Raw genomic sequence first — 23,246 nt, forward strand, 5'->3', positions numbered from 1 at the left:
AAAGTGCTGGGATTACAGGCTTGAGCCACCGCGCCTGGCCCATTATATTATTCTTATGCCTTTGCATCCTCAGTTTAACTCCCACATATCAGTGAGAACATACAATGTTTGGTTTTCCATTCCTGGGTTAACTTCACTTGGGATAATAGTCTCCAGTCTCATCCAGGTCACTGCAGATGCTGCTAATTCATTCCTTTTTACGTGCATAGTATTCTATCTCATATATATATATTTATATAGATATAGATATACACACACACACACACACCACAGTTTCTTTATCCACTCGTTGATTGATGGGCATTTGGATTCGTTTCACGATTTTGCTATTATGAATTGTGCTGCTGTAAATATGTGTGCAAGTATCCTTTTTGAATAATGACTTCTCCTCTGAGTAGATACCCAGTAGTGGGATTGCTGAATCAAATGGTAGTTCTACTTTTAGTTCTTTAAGGAATCTCCACACTGTTTTCCATAGTGACTGTACTAGTTTACATTCCCACTAGCTGTGTAGAAGTGTTTCTTGTTCAGTGCATCCACGCCAACATCTACTGGTTTTTTATTTTTTTGATTATGGCCATTCTTGGAGGAGTAAGGTGGTATCGCATTGTGGTTTTGATTTGCATTTCACTGATTATTTGATATTGAGCATTTTTTCATATGTCATTTGCCATTTGTCATTTCATATGTCATTGACTATTTGTATATCTTCTTTTGAGAATTGTCTATTCATGTTCTTAGCCCACTTTTTGATGGGATTGTTTTTTTCTTACTGATTTGTTTGAGTTTGTTGTAGATTCTGGATATTAGTCCCTTGTCACATATATAGATTGTGAACATTTTCACCCACTCTGTGGGTTGTCTGCTTACTTTACTGACTGTTTTTTTTTTTTTTTTTTGGGCCATGCAAAAGCTCTTTAATTAGGTCCCAGCTATTTATCGTTGTTTTTATTGCATTTGCTTTTGGGCTCTTGGTCGTGAAATCTTTGTCTAAGCCAATGTCTAGAAGGGTTTTTTTCAACATTATCTTCTAGAATTTTTATGGTTTCAGGTCTTAGGTTTAAGTCCTTAATCCATATTGAGTTGATTTTTGTATAAGGTGAGAGATGAGGATCGAGTTTCATTCTCCCACATGTGGCTAGCCAATTATCCCAGCACCATTTGTTGAAAAGGAGTCCTTTCCCCACTTTATGTTTTTGTTTGCTTTGTCAAAGATCAGTTGGCTGTAAGTATTTGGGTTTATTTCTGGGTTATCTATTCTGTTCCATTGGTCTATGTGCCTATTTTCATACCAGTACCACTCTGTTTTGGTGACTATGACCTTATAGTTAGTTTGAAATCAGGTAGTGTGATGCCTCCAGATGTGTTCTTTTTGCCTAGTCTTGCTTTGGCAATGTGGGCCCTTTTTTGATTCCATATGAATTTAAGAATTGTTTTTTCTAATTCTGTGAAGAATGATGGTGGTATTCTGGTGGAGATTGTGTTGAATTTGTAGATTGCTTTTGGCAGTATGGTCATTTTCATAATATTGATTACCCATCCATGAGCATGGGATGTGTTTCCATTTGTTTGTCTGTGATTTCTTTCAGCAGTGTTTTGTAGTTTTCCTTGTACAGCTGTTTCGACTCCTTGATTAGGTATACCCCTAAGTATTTTTTTTTTTTTTTTTTTGCAGCTATTCTAAAAGGGTTGAGTTCTTGATTTGATTCTCCGCTTGGTCACTTTTGGTGTATAGAAGAGCTACTGATTGTGTGCATTAATCTTGTAGCTGGAAACTTTGCTGAATTCTTTTTTTTTTTTTTTTTTTTGAGACAGAGTCTCGCGCCCGGGCTGGAGTGCAGTGGCCGGATCTCAGCTCACTGCAAGCTCCGCCTCCTGGGTTTACGCCATTCGCCTGCCTCAGCCTCCCGAGTAGCTGGGACTACAGGCGCCTGCCAAATCGCCCGGCTAGTTTTTTGTATTTTTTAGTAGAGACGGAGTTTCACCATGTTAGCCAGGATGGTCTCGATCTCCTGACCTCATGATCCGCCCGTCTCGGCCTCCCAAAGTGCTGGGATTACAGGCTTGAGCCACCGCGCCCAGCCTACTGAATTCTTTTATCAGTTCTAGGAACTTTCTGGAGGAGCTATTAGGGTTTTTAAGGTAAACGATCATATCATCAGCAAACAGTGGCAGTTTGATTTCCTCTTTACTAATTTGGATGCCTTTAAATTCTTTCTCTTGTCTGATTGCTCTGGCTAGGACTTCCAGTACTAGGTTGAAGAAGAGTGGTGAGAGTGGGTGTTCTTGTCTGTTCCAGTTCTGAGAGGGAATGCTTTCAGCTCTTCCCCATTCAGTATTATGTTGGCTGTGGGTTTGTCATAGATGGCTTTTATTACATTAAGGTATGGCCCTTATATGCCAGTGTTGCTGAGAATTTTAATCATAAAGGTATGCTGGATTTTGTCGGATGTTTTTTCTGCATCTATTGAGATGATCATGTGATTTTTGCTTTTAATTCTGTTTTGTGGTGTATCACATTTACTGACTTGTGTATGTTAAACCATCCCTGCATCCCTGGTATGAGAACCACTTGATCATGGTGGATTATCTTTTTGATATGTTGTTGGATTCAGTTAGCTAGTATTTTGTTAAGGATTTTAGCATCAATATTCATCAAGGATATCAGTCTGTAGTTTTTCTTTTTTGGTTATGTCCCTTCTGGTTTTGGTTTTAGGGTGATGCTGGCCTCATAAAATGAATTAGGGAGGGTTCCTTTTTTATCTTGTGGAATAGTGTCAAAAGGATTGGTACCAATTCTTCTCTGAATGTCTGGTAGAATTCTCCTGTGAATTCATCTGGTCCTGGCCTTTTTTTGTTGTTGATAATTTTAAAATTACCATTTCAGTCTCTCTGCTTGTTATTGGTCTGTTCAGGGTATCTGATTCTTCCTGATTTAAGCTAGGAAGGTTGTATTTTTCCAGGAATTTATCCATCTCTTCTAGGTTTGCTAGTTTATGTGCGTAAAGGTGTTGTTCATAGTAGTTGTGAATGATCTTTTGTATTTCAGTGGTGTCAGTTGTTAATATCTCCTGTTTTGTTTCTTAGTGAGGTTATTTGGATTTTCTCTCTCCCTTTTTTGGTTAATCTTGCTAATTGTCTATCAGTTTTATTTATCTTTTCAAAGGACCAGCTTTTTGTTTCATTTATCTTTTGTATTTTTGTTGTTATTGTTTCAAATTCATTTAGTTCTGCTCTGATCTCAGTTATTTCCTTTTTTCTGCTGGGTTTGAGTTTGGTTTGTTGTTTCTCTAGTTCCTTGAGGTGTGACCTTAGAATGTCAGTTTGTGCTCTTTCAGTCTTTCTGATGTAGGTGCTTAGGGCTGTGAACTTTCCTCTTAGCACCGCCTTTGCTGTAACCCAGAGGTTTTGATAGATTGTGTCATTATTGTCATTCAGTTCGATAAATTTTTTAATTTCCATCTTGATTTCGTTTTTGACCCAGTGCTCATTCAGGAGCAGATTATTTAATTGCCATGTATTTGCATGGTTCTGAAGGTTCCTTTTGGAGTTGATTTCCAGTTTTATTCCACTGTGATCTGAGAGAGTGCTTGATATAATTTCAATTTTCTTAAATTTATTGAGGTTCGTTTTATGGCCTATCATATGATCTGTCTTGGAGAAAGTTCCATGTGCTATTGAATAGAATGTGTATTCTCAAAGTACACATTCTATGGAACTACACAAAGTTGCATGTGGCTGTTGGATGAAATGTTCTGTATCTATCTTTTAAGTCCATTGTTCCAAGGTATAGTTTAAATCCATTGTTTCTGTGTTGACTTTCTGTTCTCATAACCTGCCTAGTGTTGTCAGTGGAGTATTAAAGTCCCCCACTATTATTGTGTTGCTGTCTATCTCATTTCTTAGGTCTATTCGTAATTTTTTATAAATTTGGGTGCTCCAGTGTTAGGTGCATATAAGTTTAGGATTGTGATATTTTCCTGTTGGGCGAGACCTTTTAACATTATATAATGTCCCTCTTTGTCTCTTTTAACTGCTGTTGCTTTAACATTTGTTTTGTTTGATATAAGAATAGCTACCCCTGCTTGCTTTTAGTGTCCATTTGCATGAAATGCCTTTTTTCACACCTTTACTTTAAGTTTATGTGGGTCCTTGTGTGTTAGGTGAGTCTCCTGAAGGCAGCAGATGGTTGGTTGGTGAGTTCTTATCCTTTCTGCAGTTCTCTATCTTTTAAGTGGAGGATTTAGGTCATTTACATTCAATGTTAGTATTGAAGTATTAGGTACCATCAAATCCACCATGCTTTTTGTTGCCTGTGTACTTTTTTTTTTTTTTTTTTTGCTTTTTGGTTTTGCTTTTCAACATGTATTTTTGTTTTATAGGTCCTGTTTGATTTATGCTTTAAAGAGGTTCTGCTTTGATGTGTTTCCAGGATTTGTTTCAAGATTTAGAGCTCCTTTTAGCAGTTCTTGTAATGGTGGCTTGATAATGGCGAATTCTCTCAGCATTTATTTGTCTGAAAAAGACTGTATGTTTCTTCATATATGATGCTTAGTTTTGCTGGATACAAAATTCTTTGCTGATAATTGTTTTGTTTGAGGAGGCTGAAGATAGGGCCCCAGTCCCTTCTAGCTCGTCAGGTTTCTGCTGATGAATCTGCTGTTAATCTGATAGGTTTTCTTTTATAGGTTACCTGGTGCTTCTGTCTCACAGCTCTTAAAGATTCTTTCCTTTGTCTTAACTTTGGATAACCTGATGACAATATGCCTAGGCAAAGATCTTTTTGTGATGAATTTTTCAGGTGTTCTTTGTGCTTCTTGTATTTGGATGTCTAGGTCTAGCAAGGCCAGGGAAATTTTCTTTGATTATTCCCCCAAATAATGTTTTCCAAGCTTTTAGAATTCTCTTCTTCCTCAGGAACACCGATTATTCTTTTTTTTTTTTTTTTGAGACGGAGTCTCGCTCTGTCGCCTGGGCTGGAGTGCAGTGGCTGGATCTCAGCTCACTGCAAGCTCCGCCTCCCGGGTTTATGCCATTCTCCTGCCTCAGGCTCCCGAGTAGCTGGGACTATAGGCGCCCGCCACCTCGCCCGTCTAGTTTTTTGTATTTTTTAGTAGAGACGGGGTTTCACGGGGTTAGCCAGGATGGTCTCGATCTCCTGATCTCGTGATCCACCCCTCTCGGCCTCCCAAAGTGCTGGGATTACAGGCTTGAGCCACCGCGCCCGGCCCGATTATTCTTAAGTTTGGTCGCTTAACATAATCCCAGACTTCTTAGAGACCTTGTCCATATTTTCCTATTCTTTTTTTCTTTGTCTTTGTTGGATTGGGTTAATTTGATGATCTTGTCTTCAAGCTCTGAATTTCTTTCTACTTGTTCAGTTCTATTGCTGAGACTTTCCAGAGCATTTCACATTTCTAAAAGTGTGTCCAAAGTTTCCTGAATTTTTGATTGTTTTTTCTTTAAGCTATCTATTTCTATGAATATTTCTCCCTTCTTGTATCATTTTTTGGCTTTCCTTGCAATGGGCTTCGCCTTTCTCTGGTCCCTCCCTGATTAGCCTAATAACTAACCTCCTAAATTCTTTTTCAGGTTAAGTCAGGAATTTCTTCTTGGTTTGGATCCATTACTGGTGAACTAGTGTGATTTTTTGGGGGTGTAGAAGAACCTTGTTTAGTCATATTACCAGGGTTGGTTTTCTGGTTCCTTCTCATTTGGGTGGGCTCTGTCAGAGGGAAGGTCTAGGGCTGAAGGCTGTTGTTCATATTCTTTTGTCCCACGAGGTGTTCCTTTGATGCAGTACTCTCCTCCTTTTCCTATGGATGTGGCTTCCTGTGAGCCGAACTGCAGTGATTGTTGTTTCTCTTCTGGGTCTAGCCACCCAGTGAGTCTACTAGTCCCTGGGCTGATACTGGGGGTTGTCTGCACAGCGTCCTGTGATGTGAACTGTTTCTGGGTCTCTCAGCCATGGATACCAGCACCTGTTCCAGTGAAGGTGGCGAGGGAGTGCAGTGGACTCCATGAGGGTTCTTAGCTTTGATGGTTTAATGCTCTACTTATGTGCTGGTTGGGCCTCCTACAGGAGGTGGCGCTTTCCAGAAAACCTCAGCTGTAGTAGTGTGTAGAGGGACTGGCAGTGGGTGGGGCCCTAGAACTCCTGAGATTATATGTCCTTTGTATTCCGGTAGGGAAGGACCATCAGGTGGGGGTGGGGCTAGGCGAGTCTGAGTTCAAACACTCCTTGGTCAGGTTTTGCTGCAGCTGCTGTGGGGAATGGGGGTTAGATTCCCAGGTCACTGGAGTTGTGTACCTAGGAGGATTATGGCTGCCTCTGCCAAGTCATGCAGACTGTCAGGGAAGTGGGGGAAAGCTGGCAGTCACAGGCCTCACCCAGGTCCCATGCAAACCAAAGGGCCAGTCTCACTCCCACTGCCCCACAACAGCCCTGAGTCTGTTTCCAGGTGGAGGGCGAGATGGGCTTGAAAACTTGCCCTGGACTACCCACCTCCCAGCTGGGAGAGAAAAGAGCTTGGTTCTTGCCTGCCTGTGGAGTCTGCACATTAGATTTGCCCCCTTCCCCAGGTTCTGGCCAGGAGGCTTCTTGCCCCATTCAAATTGTTAGAGTTCAGCTGGAGATTTCCTTCCCCCTGTGGAGTTTTACCCCCTGCTCCTCTGGTCACCCTTCTGATGAATCCCTGTGGTGCCAGGCAGGAATGGCCTGCTAGGGAACGCAGCAAGCTCCCAGGGCCTTTCTGCTGCTTCCTCTACCCCTGTATTTCTCTTGACTCTCTAAATTGGTTCAACTCCAGGTAAGGTCAGAAACTTCTCCCGCAAACAGACCTTCAGCTTCTCCAGTGGGGGTGTGTGTTCAGGAGAGGAGGGTCTTCCTTTTCCACTTCCACAGTTGGGGCACTCACAGTATTTGGGGTGTTTCCTGGTTCCTCAGGAGCAGTCCGCTTCCTTCAGAGGGTCTGTGGGTCCTCTTGGGATTGCTGGTTTGTTCTTGCAGTCGATCTGGAGCTAAAAATCACAACACGAGCTTCTGCAAGCTGCCCTGTGTGGAGCTGCAATCTAGTCCTGCTACCCATCCGCCATGATGATTGGTAGCGGCTCTTTTCTTTTAGAGATGGGGTCTTGCTGTGTTGCCCAGGCTAGTCTTGAACTCTTGGCCTCAAGTGATCCTCCCACCTTGGCCTCCCAGAGTACTGGGATTATAGGCATGAGCCATCATGCCCAGCCTCATTGTAATGTATTAACCTACTACATACAGTCAGCCTGGTTGTTCCTCTAGAGTTGTATATTTGGGCTAATTTAGTGACTATGATCATTTCCATGATTTGCTCTTTCTCTTATAACTTCATTTATGTTCGATTCAAGTTTCGTTTTCAGCATTATCACTTTTCATTTCTTTGTTGCACTTTGATTTTTTTTTTTTTTGCCAGTTTCTTTTTTTTATTAAAACCATTTTTTTTTTTTTTTAATGGAAGGCTTCATGAATTTGCATGTCATCCTTGTGCGGGGATTATGCTAATCTCTCTGTCATTCTGATTTTAGTATATGTGCTGCTGAAACAAGCACTACTTCCCTGTTTTCGCTATTCATTTTTTAAAAGTATCATTTGGATTTATTATGGGAAACAAGGAGGCAACACAACTACATGTTTTGCTGTCCGTGTCTGTACTGAATAACAGATCCAAGTGACCAATCAGCAACAGACCTTGAGAGAACTGATGGGATTGGGTCACAGATTATAGTGCGCATCTGTTAACTACATACTGATTTGCATACTGAAAACTTAAAAGTGCTATTTGCAGTCACTTATAGTTAATATACCACAGTAACTAGAGTTTGAACTATATTTTTGGGTGACTGGTATTTTTTAACTAAACCGTGGCAACTGAAATGTGTATATATCAGAACTGTGCAAAGCAAACTGCCTGTGTTAGTAAGTACTGTCTTTCCTGCTGTCAATTCTTAATCAGTCTAACATTTTGACTGAGGTCTTGGTGTTTATGTGGCCCTGTCATTGACCTTATAGTCTAAAGCTTGACTAAAACTTGTTTTATAACTTTTTATGTTCATAGCTTGGTATTTTTTCCCCTCAGGCTATATTCCCAAAGCTTGGATTAGCACTGCTATGAACCTTCACATAGATGAGTAAGTGATACATAAAAAGTCTAATTTTAACTCTGTTTCCATTCTCTTAGATGTTAGCTATTTTCCAGATATTTTGTTTAGATTTTGCCTTTAACATTTTTTAAAAATTGTATTCATTTTTGAATACATATAGTTTATATGGTTTAAAATTCCAAAGGTGTATAAAAGGGTAAAATTAGCAGGACATGGTGGTACATGCCTGTAGTCCCAGATACTTGGGAGGTTGAGGCAGGAGGGTCGCTTGAGCCCAGGAGTTCAAAGATGCAGTGAGCTATAATTGTGCCACTGCACTCCAGCCTAGGCAATAGAGCGAGACCCTGTCCAAAAAGAAAATAATAGTAATAATAGGGTATAAAATGAAAAAGTCTCCTCCTCTGTCTCCACTCACCCAGTTGTCTGTGGAAGTAAGCAATGATAATTGTTCTTAGATGCAGCTTTTATACTATACAAAAGTGGATTTCTCGAGTTGCATGGTCCAGGGCTCTGTTTTGTTTTTCTCCCCAACAATCATTCGTTCTCTAGTGTCTCATGATATATACCAATGCTGTTGCATTGTTCTAATTTAGCCTATGAGGAAACCAAAATTGAGCAAGGTCAGGTGATTAGTTGAAGGTCACAAGTGGCAGTCGAGTGACAGCAATGGTGTATATTGTTCTAGTTATCCTCTATGCACTTTGCACATAAAGGTTTAATCTGTTGTATTTGCTGAATAAAAGTCAGTTTCTCTTGGTGTTTGTTCTTATTGTGTATTCCATTGTAAGGGTTTTTGTTTCATATATGAAATTCACTAATAGCAGCTTTAGGGAGTGGGAATATTGACATGCATGGTATTTAAGAGATATTACGGTTTCTCACTTTTCAAAGTTTCTAGGCAAAATTCAGTTTTGTCTTCTGCTTAATTGCTAGGCATGAAACCAAATACATGAGTCATTTATTGTTTTAGCCCAGATTTTAAACTAGGTGAAATGGAAAGAGAAAAGTAATAATGGCATTTGATAGAAATTTAACAATATTTTTTTCTTCCTTGCACTCAAAAAACATTTTGTGGGTATGGCTGAGTGCCTGATACTCTGTCCTTCATTTATGTCAGGGCCTCATAAATGTTTACTTAGAAGTTAAAAATAACTTCATCATTGGTTGACTCCCCCAGCGAATGTCAAGCACTGTACTGGGCACTCCTAATGTAAGCTGTTTTAAAAATTGTGATAGGATTAAGAGGAAGAATGAAGAGATTATGCCACTGTTACGTGGATGAGGAAACCGAGGGTGGGATGGGTGGAGTGATTTACCTAATCACAACACTTAGAAATAGCAGAGTCAGGTTCCAATCCTGGTTTTCACAATGCTGGTTGTAGGATTATAATAACTTTGCCAATTGATCTAGTCAAAGTTTTGGAAAGATGGCAGCATTAGCTTTACTTAGCATTCTAACAGAATATCTTAAATTGCTTTAACATTGTTTAGTAGCATGTGCTTTTAATGACTACGAATCTGTGGTTTATAGGGCATAAGGATAAAGCTGAAATCTGGTCCAGGAGAGGTACTAGTCATGTTTAATGGTTTTGAGGTTTTAGACTACAAAGCAACAATAATAAACTTTCATCCAGCTGCTCGTAGTAAGGCTTATAAGCTTAGCTCGTTCTTCCTTCATAGTAAAAGTCATTGAAGATTTTTGACACAAGAAACTGTAGTCCCAATTTAGGTCTGTGCGTTCCTTAAAGCTCCCTCATGTACCTTATAAGAAAGTATTAGGGAAAGAGCTCTACAAAGGTTCCAAAGGAGAGGAGTCTGTCAACATTGTTATTTAGAAATAATATTTATGTCTCAGTGTGGAGACTTAAGTGTGTTAGTATTTAGATTGCATTTTTCCTAGAGGATTAATAGTAATTTCTGCGTTCACAGGCAGGTTCGTAGGCCACTTGACACAGTGAGTGGCCTCTTAAATCTCTCACTACTCTACCATGTCTGGCTGTGTGGTGTCTTTCTCCTGATGACTTGGTATATCTCATGGATACTCTTCAAAATCTATGCCACAGAGGTATGTTTTTTAAAATACTTTTTGTTAATACTTTTGTGTTTTGGAGTGCACAGTTGATTTTTAGCAGAGCACACTGATCAGCACGCCCAAAACCATTTCCCTAAGTTGATTTTTGGTCTCTCTTCTGAGACTATTGGGGCCATATCATTTGTAACCACCATTTATGTGGTATTTTTTTTTTCAGAGGAACAGTGTGGATATTCACTTAATTTTTGGAAATTAAACTGAATGGACTACTATGCTTTATTGACATCCTAGTTGTCTTCTGGGGGCTTCCATTTCTCTACTGAGTACATACTAAATGGATTTGAATTTTAAATTAATTTTCCATGTCATTGGCACAGCTACTATTAAAATATTTAAATATGCGGCAGTAAGTGTTTTTTTTTTTTTTTTTTTTTTTTTTTTTTTTGCGATAGGGTCTCACTCTGTCACCCAGGCTGGAGGGCAGTGGCCTGATCTCAGCTCACTGCAATGTCTGCCTCCTGGGTTCAAGTGATTCTCCCACCTCAGCTTCCCGAGTAGCTGGGACTACAGGCGTGTGCCACCATGCCCGGCTAATTTTTTTTAAATTTTAGTAGAGACAGGGTTTTACCATGTTGGCCAGGCTGGTCCCTAACTCCTGACCTCAAAGTGATCTGCCCTCAGCCTCTTAAAGTGCTGGGATTAGAGACGTGAGCCACCACACCCAGCCAAGATACTTGTTTTCTGAAGGGAAGTTTTAAAATTTATATTAAAGAAATGATTTTGGAAATTGAGGTGAGCTTCTGGATAATTCCCACAGAAATCTTTTTAAGTGATTGAGAATCACATTGTTTTTATCATCCAAGTGTTTGTCTTAGAAAATTAGTGTTTCTGTTTTATTTTACCATCTGTGTAGGTTTGTATTCTTCAGTGGCTTCAGAGAATCCTTGTTTGTGAAATTGGTTTTTGTTACTCAGAACCAGAGTCTAGTAAAGTTGGGAAAGTAACATTAAAAAAAAATTGTGTATTTGGGTTTATGTCACTTTAACCTGTCTTTGCAAGGAGCACGAAATATGTCAGTTTGGTTGTGCTGTCTATTTTTATAAGAAGTTTTAATTTGTGCATGCTTATTGAATGTAAGATGATCATGAAAATAATCATTTTTGGTTTTTAATTATATTTGATAGGCTCATGTGTTTCCTGTTCAACCACCATTTGCAGAAGGGTCAGATGAGTGCCTTCCAAAAGTGTTAAATAGCAATCCTCCCCCCATCATAAAGGTACCAATACTGTGTTTCTTATCTTCACACAGTTATCTCTAACTTTATTCAATAAACTTAATATTTAGCATATTTAAGTAGCTGTATTTTTTGAGGGCCTGTAATATTCCCGTACTGGTATGATAAAAATCACTTACTTGCTAATGCTGTCTGTTTTTTCAATTTTCATTCCAAGTGACTAAAATGCAGGTGCACAGTACAGTCTATGTGTGTAAGCTAGTTAATTCTATATTCAGAAACAGAATATTTCCAAGCATAAAATACAGTGATGTGCAGTCATCTACATTAACTTCTCACAAACAGTTCATGATAGCATAACAAAATATTATTGATTTTTTGATCACTGGATCAAAGCTTTCACTCTTGTAGTATTAGTTGGCTTTTGTGATCAAAGATAGTGCTTAGTAATGTATAGATATTCGGTGAGCTCTCCTTAAGTATGAATTGCTGGTAATGATCCTAAAACTAATTACAATCAAGAATTTAAAGAAATTGCAGTAATTTTACAAATCAATCTAAGCATAAATGGTTTAGATTGAATTTGCAAGTTGAAATTTTAAGCTAGATCTACAATATGTGTGATCCTGTTAAAAGGTCCTTTAGAAAGAGCTAAAAGAGGCTGAGTGTGGTGTTTAGCACTTGGGAGGCCGAGGTGAGAGGATCACTTGAGCCCAGGAGTTCAAGACCAGCTTGGAAAACGTAGGGAGACCTCATCTCAACAAAAATTTAAAAATTAGTTGAATGGCATGGTGGTACATGCCTGTGGTCCCAGCTACTTGAGAGGTGGAGGCAGGTGCATTCCTTGAGCTTAGGAGTTGGAGACTGCAGTGAGCTGTGATCCTGCTACTGCACTTTAGCCTGGGTGACAGAGTGAGACCTCATCTCTAAACAAACAAACAGAAATGCTAAAAGAATGTAGTTAGAACCCAGTTTTGATCACACTCTAAAGAATTTATAAACAAATAAGGAAATGAATTGAATTACTTTTAAATACTAATTATAACTAATTTGTTAGATAAACTTAAAAGTATCAGTTACTCATTTGGTTATTTACCAAATATTTATTTGATGGTACATCAGTCTCTGCTAGTTGTTTGTGGTAGAATGATGAATAAGACATAGCACAGCCTAGTGGAAAATACAGACACCCAAAATAATTAAAATGTACTGTGGCAAGTACATTGGGACCTCTTACTCTGCTTCGGACCAATAATAGAAAACTTCAGAGAGGGATGGTGTCTTGAAGGGTGAGTAAAGAGGTTTGCCTGGGAAAAGATGAAAATTTTCAGTAAAGAAAAAAAAAGTGATAGGGCAGGCAGGCATGATGTCTCAAAGTGCTGTAATCCCAGCACTTTGGGAGGCCAAGACAGGTAGATCACTTGAGGTCAGGAGTTCGAGAGCAGCCTGGCCAACATGGTGAAACCCCATCTCTACTAAAAATACAAAAATCAGTTGGGTGTGCTGGTGTGTGCCTGTTGTCCCAGCCACTTGGGAGGCTGAGGCAGGAGAATCGTTTGAACCCGGAAGGTGGAGCTTGCAGTGAGCCGAGATCACGCCACTGCACTCCAGCCTGGACAACAGTGTGAGACTTTGTCTCAAAAAAAAAAAAAAAAAGAAAAAAAATTAATAGGTATCACATGCTAGGCACTGCCTTTGGATGTGGTAGCAAGATTTTCCATTTTTTTGTGGGCCGCACAGTTTGGTGGGTGGAATCAGATGAGACAATAAACATTCAATTACAATACATGATGTTAGTGCCATGGTCAAGAGCTGTGTGAGTGTATGTTTGTGTGAGGGAAACCAGGGAAAGTTCCAGGAGGAAGTGATGTTTCAGTTTCCCACCACAGAGATAGGAAAGAGCGCAGAGAATTCTGTAGTTCCTTGTAGCTGGAACTTGTTGTAGGTAGGGAGGGTAGAGGCAGGAAAGTTCTGGAAGGCTAGAAAGGAAGGTTATGGTTCTGAGATTTTTTTTTTTTTTCATGAAAAAGTTTAATTAATTTCCCCTTGGATATATAATGATGAACCCAAGTAGATTTTATGTAGAGGTTAAAAAAAATTAAATAATATATGTTTTCTCCCCCTTTTAGTATTTAGCCTTGCAGGACCTGATGTTGCTTTCTCAATATTCTCCTTCACGAAGACAAGAAGTTTTTAGCCTCAGCCAACCAGGTCAGGTATTGCTAAAAGTAATAGACCTGATTAGACATATGTGTGTAGAAAGTAATTCACTTCAAGTTTTTGGTGAGAATGATGTATTTAATAAAATATCAGACGTCGGTGAGTCCATTAAATGAAGTATTGAATTAAATCTTACACAACTTAAGCGTTTATTTCCTTCAGCTCCTTCATTTCCTTAACCTGAAGAAATTATGCAGTACATTAACAATTTTAGGGCAGAAAAACACAGTTTAAGAATTCTAAAAGTTTGGCTGGGCGTAGTGGCTCACCCCTGTAATCCTAGCACTTTGGGAGGGCAAGGTAGGTGGATTACTTGAGCTTAGGAAATTGAGAACAGCCTGGGCAACATGGTAAGACCCTTTCTCTACAAAAAATACAAAAAATTAGCCCAGCATGGTAGCATGTGCCTGTAGTCCCAGCTACTTGGGGAGCTGAGCTGGGAGGATTGCTTGAGCCCAGGAGGTTGAGGCTGCAGTAAGCCAAGATTGTGCCCCAGCACTCTAGCCTGGGTGACAAAGTGAGACCCTGTCCCCCTCCCCACCCCAAAAAAGAATTCTAAAACTTTTAATGCTATGAAGGATCTTAAAAATTAGGTGGTCTAATCTCTAGATGGGAGATTTAAGTCTCAGAGATTGACTTAAATAAAGTTAATGTCAGAATTGGAATAAGAGTCCTGTCATTTGGCTCCATGTATAGGACTCCTCCTTCTGCTATGCTACTCTGCCTCCCTTTAAAAAAAATTAGGAAGAAACTAGATTTGATGGTGACTCAAGGATGCTCTCAGCAGCTCTGAAACACTTATCCACTGTTCTTGCCATGTTGTTCAAGACTGTGACTTTGCCAGTTCTCTGTTGTTCCTAGAGGGAAAACAGTCCAGTCCCAGGCACCGGTGGGAAACAGAACCTGGGTAGCTTTTCTTTTGTTTTTTTTTTAAGAGACAGAGTCTCAGGCCGGGCGCGGTGGCTCAAGCCTGTAATCCCAGCACTTTGGGAGGCCGAGACGGGTGGATCACGAGGTCAGGAGATCGAGACCATCCTGGCTAACATGGTGAAACCCCGTCTCTACTAAAAAATACAAAAAACTACCTGGGCGAGGTGGCAGGTGCCTGTAGTCCCAGCTTACTTGGGAGGCTGAGGCAGGAGAATGGCGTAAACCCGGGAGGCAGAGCTTGCAATGAGCTGAGATCCGGCCACTGCACTCCAGCCTGGGCGACAGAGCGAGACTCCGCCTCAAAAAAAAAAAAAAAAAAAAGAGACAGAGTCTCACTGTATCACCAGACTGGAGTACAGTGTCATGATCACAGCTCGTTGTAACCTCAAACTCCTGGGGTCATATGATCTTCTCGCCTCAGCTTTTCAAGTAACTGGTATTATAGGTGCACACCAGGTGTGCACCACAACACCTGGCTAATTTTTTTTAAAGTTTTGTTGAAACACAGTCTTGCCGTGTTTCCCAGGCTGACCTTGAACTCCTGGGGTCAAGCAGTTCTCCTGCCTTGGCCTCCCAAAGTGTTAGAATTACAGGTGTGAGCCAGTACACCCATCCAGCTTTTCATCTTCTTTTTAATGATTTCTTCAGCATTTTGCCAAGCTTGCGAATTACCAGATAAAACACCAGATAATAAACCTTCTACAGTTAAATGTTATATGGAAATAAAATCCAGTTATATAAAAATATAATTGACTGGAACCACTCTCCTTTTAGTAGCATGAGAAACCCAGAACTGATACTGTGGAAAATTAGCTATAACAATCCTTTTCTATCAGATTTGAGTTAACCTAGGAATTCTGTACTCTAAATGTTTTTTTTACCAGAGATTCAGGTAAACCATAAAAGGGTGGCATTTGCTCTGCCAGAGAGTGTGCATTCTAGCACATAATAAAATTTAATTGGCTGGGTGCGGCTCATGTCTGTAATCCCAGCACTTCGGGAGGCTGAGGTGGGAGCATCATCTGAGGTCAGGAGTTTCAACATGGTGAAACCCTGTCTGTACTAAAAATACAAAAATTAGCTGGGCATGGTGTTGCACACCTATAATCCCAGCTACTCGGGAGGCTGAGGCAGGAGAATTGCTTGAACCTGGGAGGCAGAGGTTGCAGTGAGCTGAGATCCCACCACTGCATTCCAGCCTGAGCAACAGAGCAAGACTCCATCACAAAAACAAACAAACAAAAATTTAATTGGATGGTTACACAGTTCCTAGTGTACTCAAATTACAGTAGTACAAAATATCCTGAGGCCTAGTGATAGAGTATTGTGCGTGTGTGTTTGTAGGTTAAGTGGTATTCCCTCTGAGTTGTACAGTGAGGGGAGTGTTTAAGGAGAGATCCAAGTGAAGAGGGAATGATCATTTGGCACATTGGATAGGGAAGCCAGTTTTCAGTGGACTTCTCTGCTATTTATGCATAATGAACCTTGCTTGATTTTTATAAAATAACTCTAGGAGACAAAGATCTCCTATGAGAAATAAGGGAATTTTTAAAGGAATAGGACACAGTAGTTTAAGTTAAATAATAAGATAATAGATCTGTAAGCTCTCTGAGTGTGAAGTGTGATCATTATTAATGAGTTACAGATGTAACAGCAAATAGGGGCTATTATATACGTGAAAATGTAAGGAAGCCCAGGGGTCAGGCACAACAGTTTAGAGGTCACTGGGGACCATAGAGGTGCATCTCATTGGACATCCTAGTGTTCGTTGTCTTAGTTCATTGTTCACAGTCATAGCAATCTGTTTAATACTGCTAGTGAGGTAACCCTGGCCTTTCTCACTCAACCTGTGATCTAGTGTTTGGCTTTATTTTAGCGACCAATTTGAGAGGTTTTTTTTTTTCTTTTTCTTTTTTTGGTATGTGTGTGGTAAAATAGTAAAATAACAAGTTTTTGCTTGTAGACTTTTGGGAAACTTAATTCATTCAGATATTCATTGAACTCCTGCTGTGTATTAGATGTCGTGAGCATAAACAGTAGCTTCACTAAGAAAAGTGGGTCCTGATGCAAAGCATAAAGTAGAATTTCTTACTGACCTTTTCCCCCACTTCAAGAGGAGAATGTAAGATTATTTACATTTTAAAAGCTGGTGTTTGGACCTCCTAGGTGGACATCCCCACAATTGGACAGCCATTTCAAGGGAGTGTTTGAATCTTTTAAATGGTATGACTCAGAAACTGGTTCTCTATCAAGAAGCTGCTGCTACGAATGGGAGAGTGTCCTCATCTTACCCAGTGGAACCTAAGAAATTAAATTCTCCAGGTAATCCCTAGGACTACTAAGAGGGGAAGACATTTACATTTTATTTCCTAAGAAAGATGTCCGTAGTAGCTGGGCTCGGTGGCTCACGCCTGTAGTCCCAGAACTTTGGGAGGCCGAGGCGGGCGGATCACGAAGTCAAGAGATTGAGACCATCCTGGCCAACATGGTGAAACCCCATCTCTACTAAAAATACAAAAATTAGCTGGGCGTGGTGGCATGTGCCTTTAGTTCCAGCTACTCAGGAGGCTGAGGCAGGTTGAACTGGGGAGGCGGAGTTTGCAGTGAGCTGAGATTGCATCACTGCACTCCAGCCTGGCGACACAGCGAGACTCTGTCTCAAAAAAAAAAGGGAGAGATGACCGTAGTTAATCTAAGGATATTTATATGAGTGTGAGGTGTATATTTTTAGGGAAGATTGATCCAACATGGCATCTCATACTGAACCAAAAAAAAGACCTGGATATCATTGTAGATTGAAAAAATTAAGCCCAAGATATCACATTGTACACTCCAAGTATGTGCAGTTTTTCATTGATAAATTTGAAACAAATTAAGTGCAGTGTGGTGTTCGCATTAAAAACACTATCAAAATGATGGCTATTAAATAGGAGACTTCAGCTTACTTTAGTACAAAGCCAGGTGAATTTTCGCAGATAATATTCGATGCTGTTCTGGTTGCAGTAGCCTAGAGACAAAAAGTTGCTGTCCCAGGGAAGAGCAGCTGAGACGATTGGGTGATTTGGGAGTGGGGCATAATGTTAGTACCCCCTCCATTTAAAAGACAAAAGCTGAGAGGAAGTAGAGGTGGAGGAACCTGTCTCCAAATCCCTTAAGTAGAAGACATCTGTGAATGTAAGACTGATAAAAGGACTTAATGTTTCACGTGTTTTGGAGCCAGGCATTTAGTGAAAATGGATGAAACTGGCTGGGTGAGGACAGTGGTGAACCTGCCAGGACAGGCTTCATCTGAAGGGGGGAAGCTGTTGGTTAGCCCTGCTTCATTGTTCCCGTATGGGACTTTGGATCCCATTTGTGAACTTCCCGTCTTTTTAAAAAAGAGAAGCCTGAAATCTCAAAATTTTGAGGTGAAGTCTTTCAGTTTTTAAACATTGGCAACTAATCTTGATACTAAAAAATCACTATATGGATCAAAGCAAACTCATCGAGTTTCAAAGTCATTACTCTGGTGGGGTCATAGCCCCAAAACAAATAGATTACATATGAAAAATGATTTAAATAAATTCACACATGTCAAATTTTCAAAGGTTTGAGAGTGTTTCAGATGTTAATCAACTTTCAGATCAGCATTCCTCTATTCAACAAATAGTTATTGAATTCCTACTGCGTACCAAGCAGTGTGCTAGAAGCCAGGGAATCACAGATGAAAAACACTCTTGGATCTGACCTTTTAGTGGAAGGCACACAAATAATGATGCAGTATAACTGCCAAAAGGAAATCTGTCGAAAAGGAGTCTGATTGGGTAAGATGATGTTTGATGATGAAAGGAAGCCTTGTTTGCAACAAAAAAAAATTTAGATTTTATTCTCTAGGGATATGGAGCCATTGGAGAACTTTGAATAGGCTAGTTCCATCAAATTAGCATGTTAGAAAGATCATTGTAATTCTGAGTTGGGTAGATCATGAGTCTGATCAAATATGGAGCATTCATTATTGTAAGTTTTTGTCATATACCATCACTCAGCCGTTTTTGAGGAATAATTGTAAAACTCTTAAAAACTCCAGTCTTAATTTTTTTTTTTTGAGATGGAGTCTTACTCTGTCACCCAGGCTGGGGTGCAGTGACCGGATCTCAGCTCACTGCAAGCTCCGCCTCCCGGGTTTACGCCATTCTCCTGCCTCAGCCTCCCGAGTAGCTGGGACTACAGGCACCCGCCACCTCGCCCGGCTAGTTTTTTTGTGTTTTTTTAGTAGAGACGGAGTTTCACTGTGTTAGCCAGGATGGTCTCGATCTCCCGATCTCGTGATCCGCCCGTCTCGGCCTCCCAAAGTGCTGGGATTATAGGCTTGAGCCACCACGCCCGGCCTGTCTTAATTTTTAAATTAATTTTTCAAAGATTTCTAATTTCCATTAATTCTAAAAAGTCATATAATGGGCCAGTTGTGGTGGCTTACACCTGTAATTCCAGCCAGCACTTTGGGAGGCTGAAGCAGGCGGATCACTTGAGGTCAGGAGTTTGAGACCAGCCTGGCCAATATGGCGAAACACCGTCTCTACTAAAAATATAAAAATTAGCTGGCCGTGGTGTTGCACACTTATAGTCCCAGCAACTCAGGAGGCTGAGGCAGGAGAATCACTTGAGCCCGGGAGGTGTAGGCTGCAGTGAGCCGAGATCATGCCACTGCACTCCAGCCTGGGCAACAGAATGAGACTCCTTCTTAAGAAAAAGAAAAAGAGAGAGAAAAGTCGTATAATGAAAATTGGTACTTGGGATTTTTAATTTCTTATATTTCTTATGGTAGTTTTATTAAGAAGATGGAATCCAGCTGGGCGAGGTGGCTCACATATGTAATCTCAGCACTTTGGGAGGCTGAGGCGGGCAGATCATGAGGTCAGGAGGTCGAAACCATCCTGGCCAACATGGTGAAACCCCGTCTCTACTAAAACATAGGAAAATTAGCTGGACATGGTTGTGCGTGCCTGTATTCCCAGCTACTTGGGAGGCTGAGGCAGGAGATTCACTTGAACCAGGGAGTCGGAGGTTGCAGTGAGCCAAGATTGTGCCACCCACAGCACTCCAGCCTGGCCACAGAGTGAGACTCCATCTCAAAAAAAAAAGAAGATGGAATCCTAATGCTGTGTATTTGTTTTTGTGGTTTGTGCTGGAGTGGCAAGAAAAGTTCCTTTGTTTTTATATAACAGACTCTATTACTAAATTGGAGAATCATAAGATGACTTGAAAAAGTTGTTTACAGATCAGATTTATAGATATTCTGGGCAAATTAGCCTTTGGTGTGACTTTTGTTAACTTGAAAGAACTTTCAGGCCAGGTGTGGTGGCTCATGCCTGTAATTCTAGCATTTTGGGAGGCCAGTGAAGGAGGATTCCTTGAGCCTAGGAGTTCAAGACCAACCTGGGAAACATGGCGAAACTGTCTCTACAAAAAATTAAAAAATTAGCCAGGCATGGCGGCGTGTGCCTGTAGTCCTAGCTACTCAGGAAGCTGAGGTGGGAGGATCGCTGGAGCCCCGGAATTTGAGGCTGCAGTGAGCCGAGATGACACCACTGCACTGCAGTCTGGGCTACAGAGCAAGATCCTGACTCAAATAAAAGAAAAGGAAAAGAAAAAGGAAAGGAAAGGAAAAAACTTTGGAGAAAATGGGGTAAGGTTAATATTTTTTTCCTGTATATGTTCACAATATAGATTTGTTTGGTCAGTCAAGTAATACTTAAAATAGTAATGCAGTAAAACTGGATGGATTCTAATGCAGTAATTAATGTTGCCAATTAGAAATAAAATGTGAACTGATGAGTTCATTCAAAATTGCTTAAAGTTAGATAAACTGACCTTGAAGATGAAGATATTCATGGAGGGGGAAAAAAAACAAGAGAGACTATATCAGTCTGACAGAAGAAGATGTATAAAGCTCTTGGAGTGGAGCTTGAATTGCAGTAGTAAAATCTGAATCTTGAGACTGTAATCCTAAATGGAAACAATCTACTGAGCTTTGGGTAAATGCGTTAAACAAAAATTTGGTATGTGTAAAATTTGAAAGCATTGCTGCTAGCCTGCTTGGATCAGATTGCCTCTTCAGCACTGGATCTGTTCTTTTACAGAAGAAACTACTTTTCAGACACCAAAATCTAGCCAGATGCTCCAGCCTTCAGTGCCACCATTAGTTAAAACATCACTGTTTTCTTCAAAATTATCTACACCTGATGTTGTGAGTCCCCTTGGGACCCCATTTGGCTCTAGTGTAATGAATCGGATGGCTGGAATTTTTGATGTAAACACTTGCTATGGGTCACCGCAAAGTCCTCAGCTAATAAGAAGGGGGCCAAGATTATGGACATCAGCTTCTGGTGAGAATTATATATTTTCTAAGATTTTAAATGTCATAGTTGCAGAGGATCAGACAGCCTAAGTTCTTATCTTGCCTTTTCTTTTTTAAAAATAGATCAGCAAATGCCTGAATTTTCTAATCCTTCTCCATCTACCTCTATTAGTGCTGAGGGTAAGACAATGAGACAGCCCAGTGTGATTTATTCATGGATTCAGAATAAACGTGAACAGGTAGGATGATATGGTTATAGGATGAATATTTGCTTAAGTTGACTCAAATGAAACAGCCAGTATTTGACTGGTTTGAGCTATACACATTGTAATTTCATATGGCTTAACCTGATAATCTGTGAATTATCTGATGTAAGAAATATTTGAGTTCTTTATATTATCCAAGGTATACTTTTAGGCACTGGGAAAAAAGCAAACAAAACAGAGTCCTTGCCCATGTAATATTTACATTCGAGTGAGGGGAAATCAGTGAGTAAGCAAATGTATTATATTCTGTTTCTCTGAAATATAAAATATCATTAATTTTAAGACTTATGTACTATTAAGAAAAAAATGATACCTTAAACCATGACATGCTATTGACTGTAAGATGCATCTCAGTAGGTCATATTCAAGATATGGAAAATATGCATAAGAAGGAAGACATTTGAAATGTCTTAAGTCTTATCTAGAAAAATAGAGCAAGGAAGATAGAGAATTCCTAGGGGAGTGGGTATCATTTTATGTGGAGTGATAAGGGGAAGTCTCACTGATAAGGCAATGATTGATCAGAGACCTGAAGGGAGGGCAGGGAGCAGCCCAATGGATCTGAGATGGGAATGGACTTGGCTTGTGTGAAGAACAATGTGGATACCAGTGTGGCTGGAGCAGAGTAAGTGAGGGGAGAGTGGTAAGTGGGTGATAAGATCAGAAAGGTAACAGGCACCCAGGGCTCACTGGGTCCATTGGCTGTAGTAAACACTGGCTTCATCTCTGAGTGGGATGGAAAGCCACTGTATGGTCTTGCCCACAAGAATGATATGATATAACTTACATTTTGAAAGTGCTACTCTAGGGGCTGTGTTGGCACTAAACTCTTGCAAGGTAGGTGTGGAAGCTCAGTTAAGGCTGTTGCAGTAATCTAGTGGGAGATGGTGGTATCTGTGACCAGAGTGGTTGTGGTGGGGGCTGTAAGATGTGGTCAAGGTCTAGGTATGTATTTTAAGGTAGATGGAATAGGATTAGCTTATGGTTTGGTTGTGGTGTATACTAGAAATAGTGTTAACTGTTAAGGTTTTTGGCCTGAAGATCTGGAATAATATAGTTGCAATTTATTGAGTTGGAATTTACTGATGTTTCTGGAGAAGGAAATTTGATAGAGGTGAGGGGAGGGAAATCAGGAGTTTGATTTTGGACATGCCAATTTTGAGATACCTATGAGACAACCAGGTGAAAATACCGAGTAAGAAATTAGGCATATAGCAGTAGTGTAGGGGAAAGTTCTGGGCTAGAAATGTAACTTTGGAAGTTTTTAGAGTATAGATAGTATTCAAAGCCATGAGACTCGATGCAAACTCTTGAATGTAGATACAAAAGAAAAGAGATATCCAAGAAAAGGGCCCTCCAGTGACTAAAGGTCTGGGAGATGAAGAATAGCACGGAGACTGAGGAGCAGCCTCTGAGGTGGGTAGGAAACCAAGGAAAGAAAGAGTTTCAAGGAGGAGGAGGTGGAAGTGTCAGATGCTGCTAATGGGTAGCCTGGGCAGAAGCTGAGAATTAACTGTTGAGCTAGAAATGCGGAGGTCACTGAGTCCTTGACAAGGGTTGTTGGCTGGAGTAGTGCGGACAAAAGCCAAAATGCATGAGTTCAGGAGAGATTGGTAGACGAATTGGAGACCACAAGAAAAGCCACATTTTTCAAGGAGTTTGTTGTAAGTGGAGCAGAAAAATGGGGCAATAGCTGCGAGGAATTGAGGGGTCAAGGAACTTTTTTAAAAATTTGAGATGGGTTCTTGGTCTGTCTGTTGCTCAGGCTGGAGTGCAGTGGTAATGGTCATGGCTACACTGCAGCCTTGAACTCCCGGGCTCAAGTGATCCTCCCACCTCAGCCTCCTGGGTAGCTGGGACTACAGGTGCATGCCACCATGCCTGGCTAATTTTTTTAATTTTTGTTTTTTGTAGAGACACAGTCTTGCTATGTTGCCCAGGCTGATCTCAAACTCTTGGCCTCAAGCAGTCATCCTGCCTGAGCCTCATAAAGTGTTGGAATTACAGGGGCGAGCCACCATGCCCACTCGGGAGAAATGATAACATGTTTGCTGATGGAATGACTTTATTAATAGGGAATTAATGGTTAAAGGCAT

At 40.4% G+C, this 23,246-nt stretch overlaps 1 protein-coding gene and 1 non-coding gene across 3 annotated transcripts in view; one reads left to right on the forward strand and one right to left on the reverse strand.

The window, feature by feature from the left end:
* NDC1 (NDC1 transmembrane nucleoporin) overlaps positions 1-23,246 on the forward strand; it is a 69,139-nt gene that overhangs the window by 19,567 nt on the left and 26,326 nt on the right. For both annotated transcript variants that reach the window (XM_033226308.1, XM_033226309.1), the window contains exons 7-13: positions 8,106-8,157; positions 10,060-10,195; positions 11,347-11,439; positions 13,527-13,608; positions 16,714-16,869; positions 20,667-20,912; positions 21,008-21,123. In XM_033226308.1, the coding sequence (XP_033082199.1) occupies positions 8,106-8,157; positions 10,060-10,195; positions 11,347-11,439; positions 13,527-13,608; positions 16,714-16,869; positions 20,667-20,912; positions 21,008-21,123 (881 nt within the window). The remainder of the gene's footprint in view (positions 1-8,105; positions 8,158-10,059; positions 10,196-11,346; positions 11,440-13,526; positions 13,609-16,713; positions 16,870-20,666; positions 20,913-21,007; positions 21,124-23,246) is intronic.
* LOC117094006 lies at positions 7,475-7,578 on the reverse strand. Its single transcript, XR_004441346.1, has one exon. It is a non-coding gene; the product is annotated as a U6 spliceosomal RNA (small nuclear RNA).

This window comes from Trachypithecus francoisi, unplaced genomic scaffold (genome assembly GCF_009764315.1).
Source record: "Trachypithecus francoisi isolate TF-2019V2 unplaced genomic scaffold, Tfra_2.0 Lachesis_group12, whole genome shotgun sequence".
Classification (NCBI taxonomy): domain Eukaryota; kingdom Metazoa; phylum Chordata; class Mammalia; order Primates; family Cercopithecidae; genus Trachypithecus; species Trachypithecus francoisi.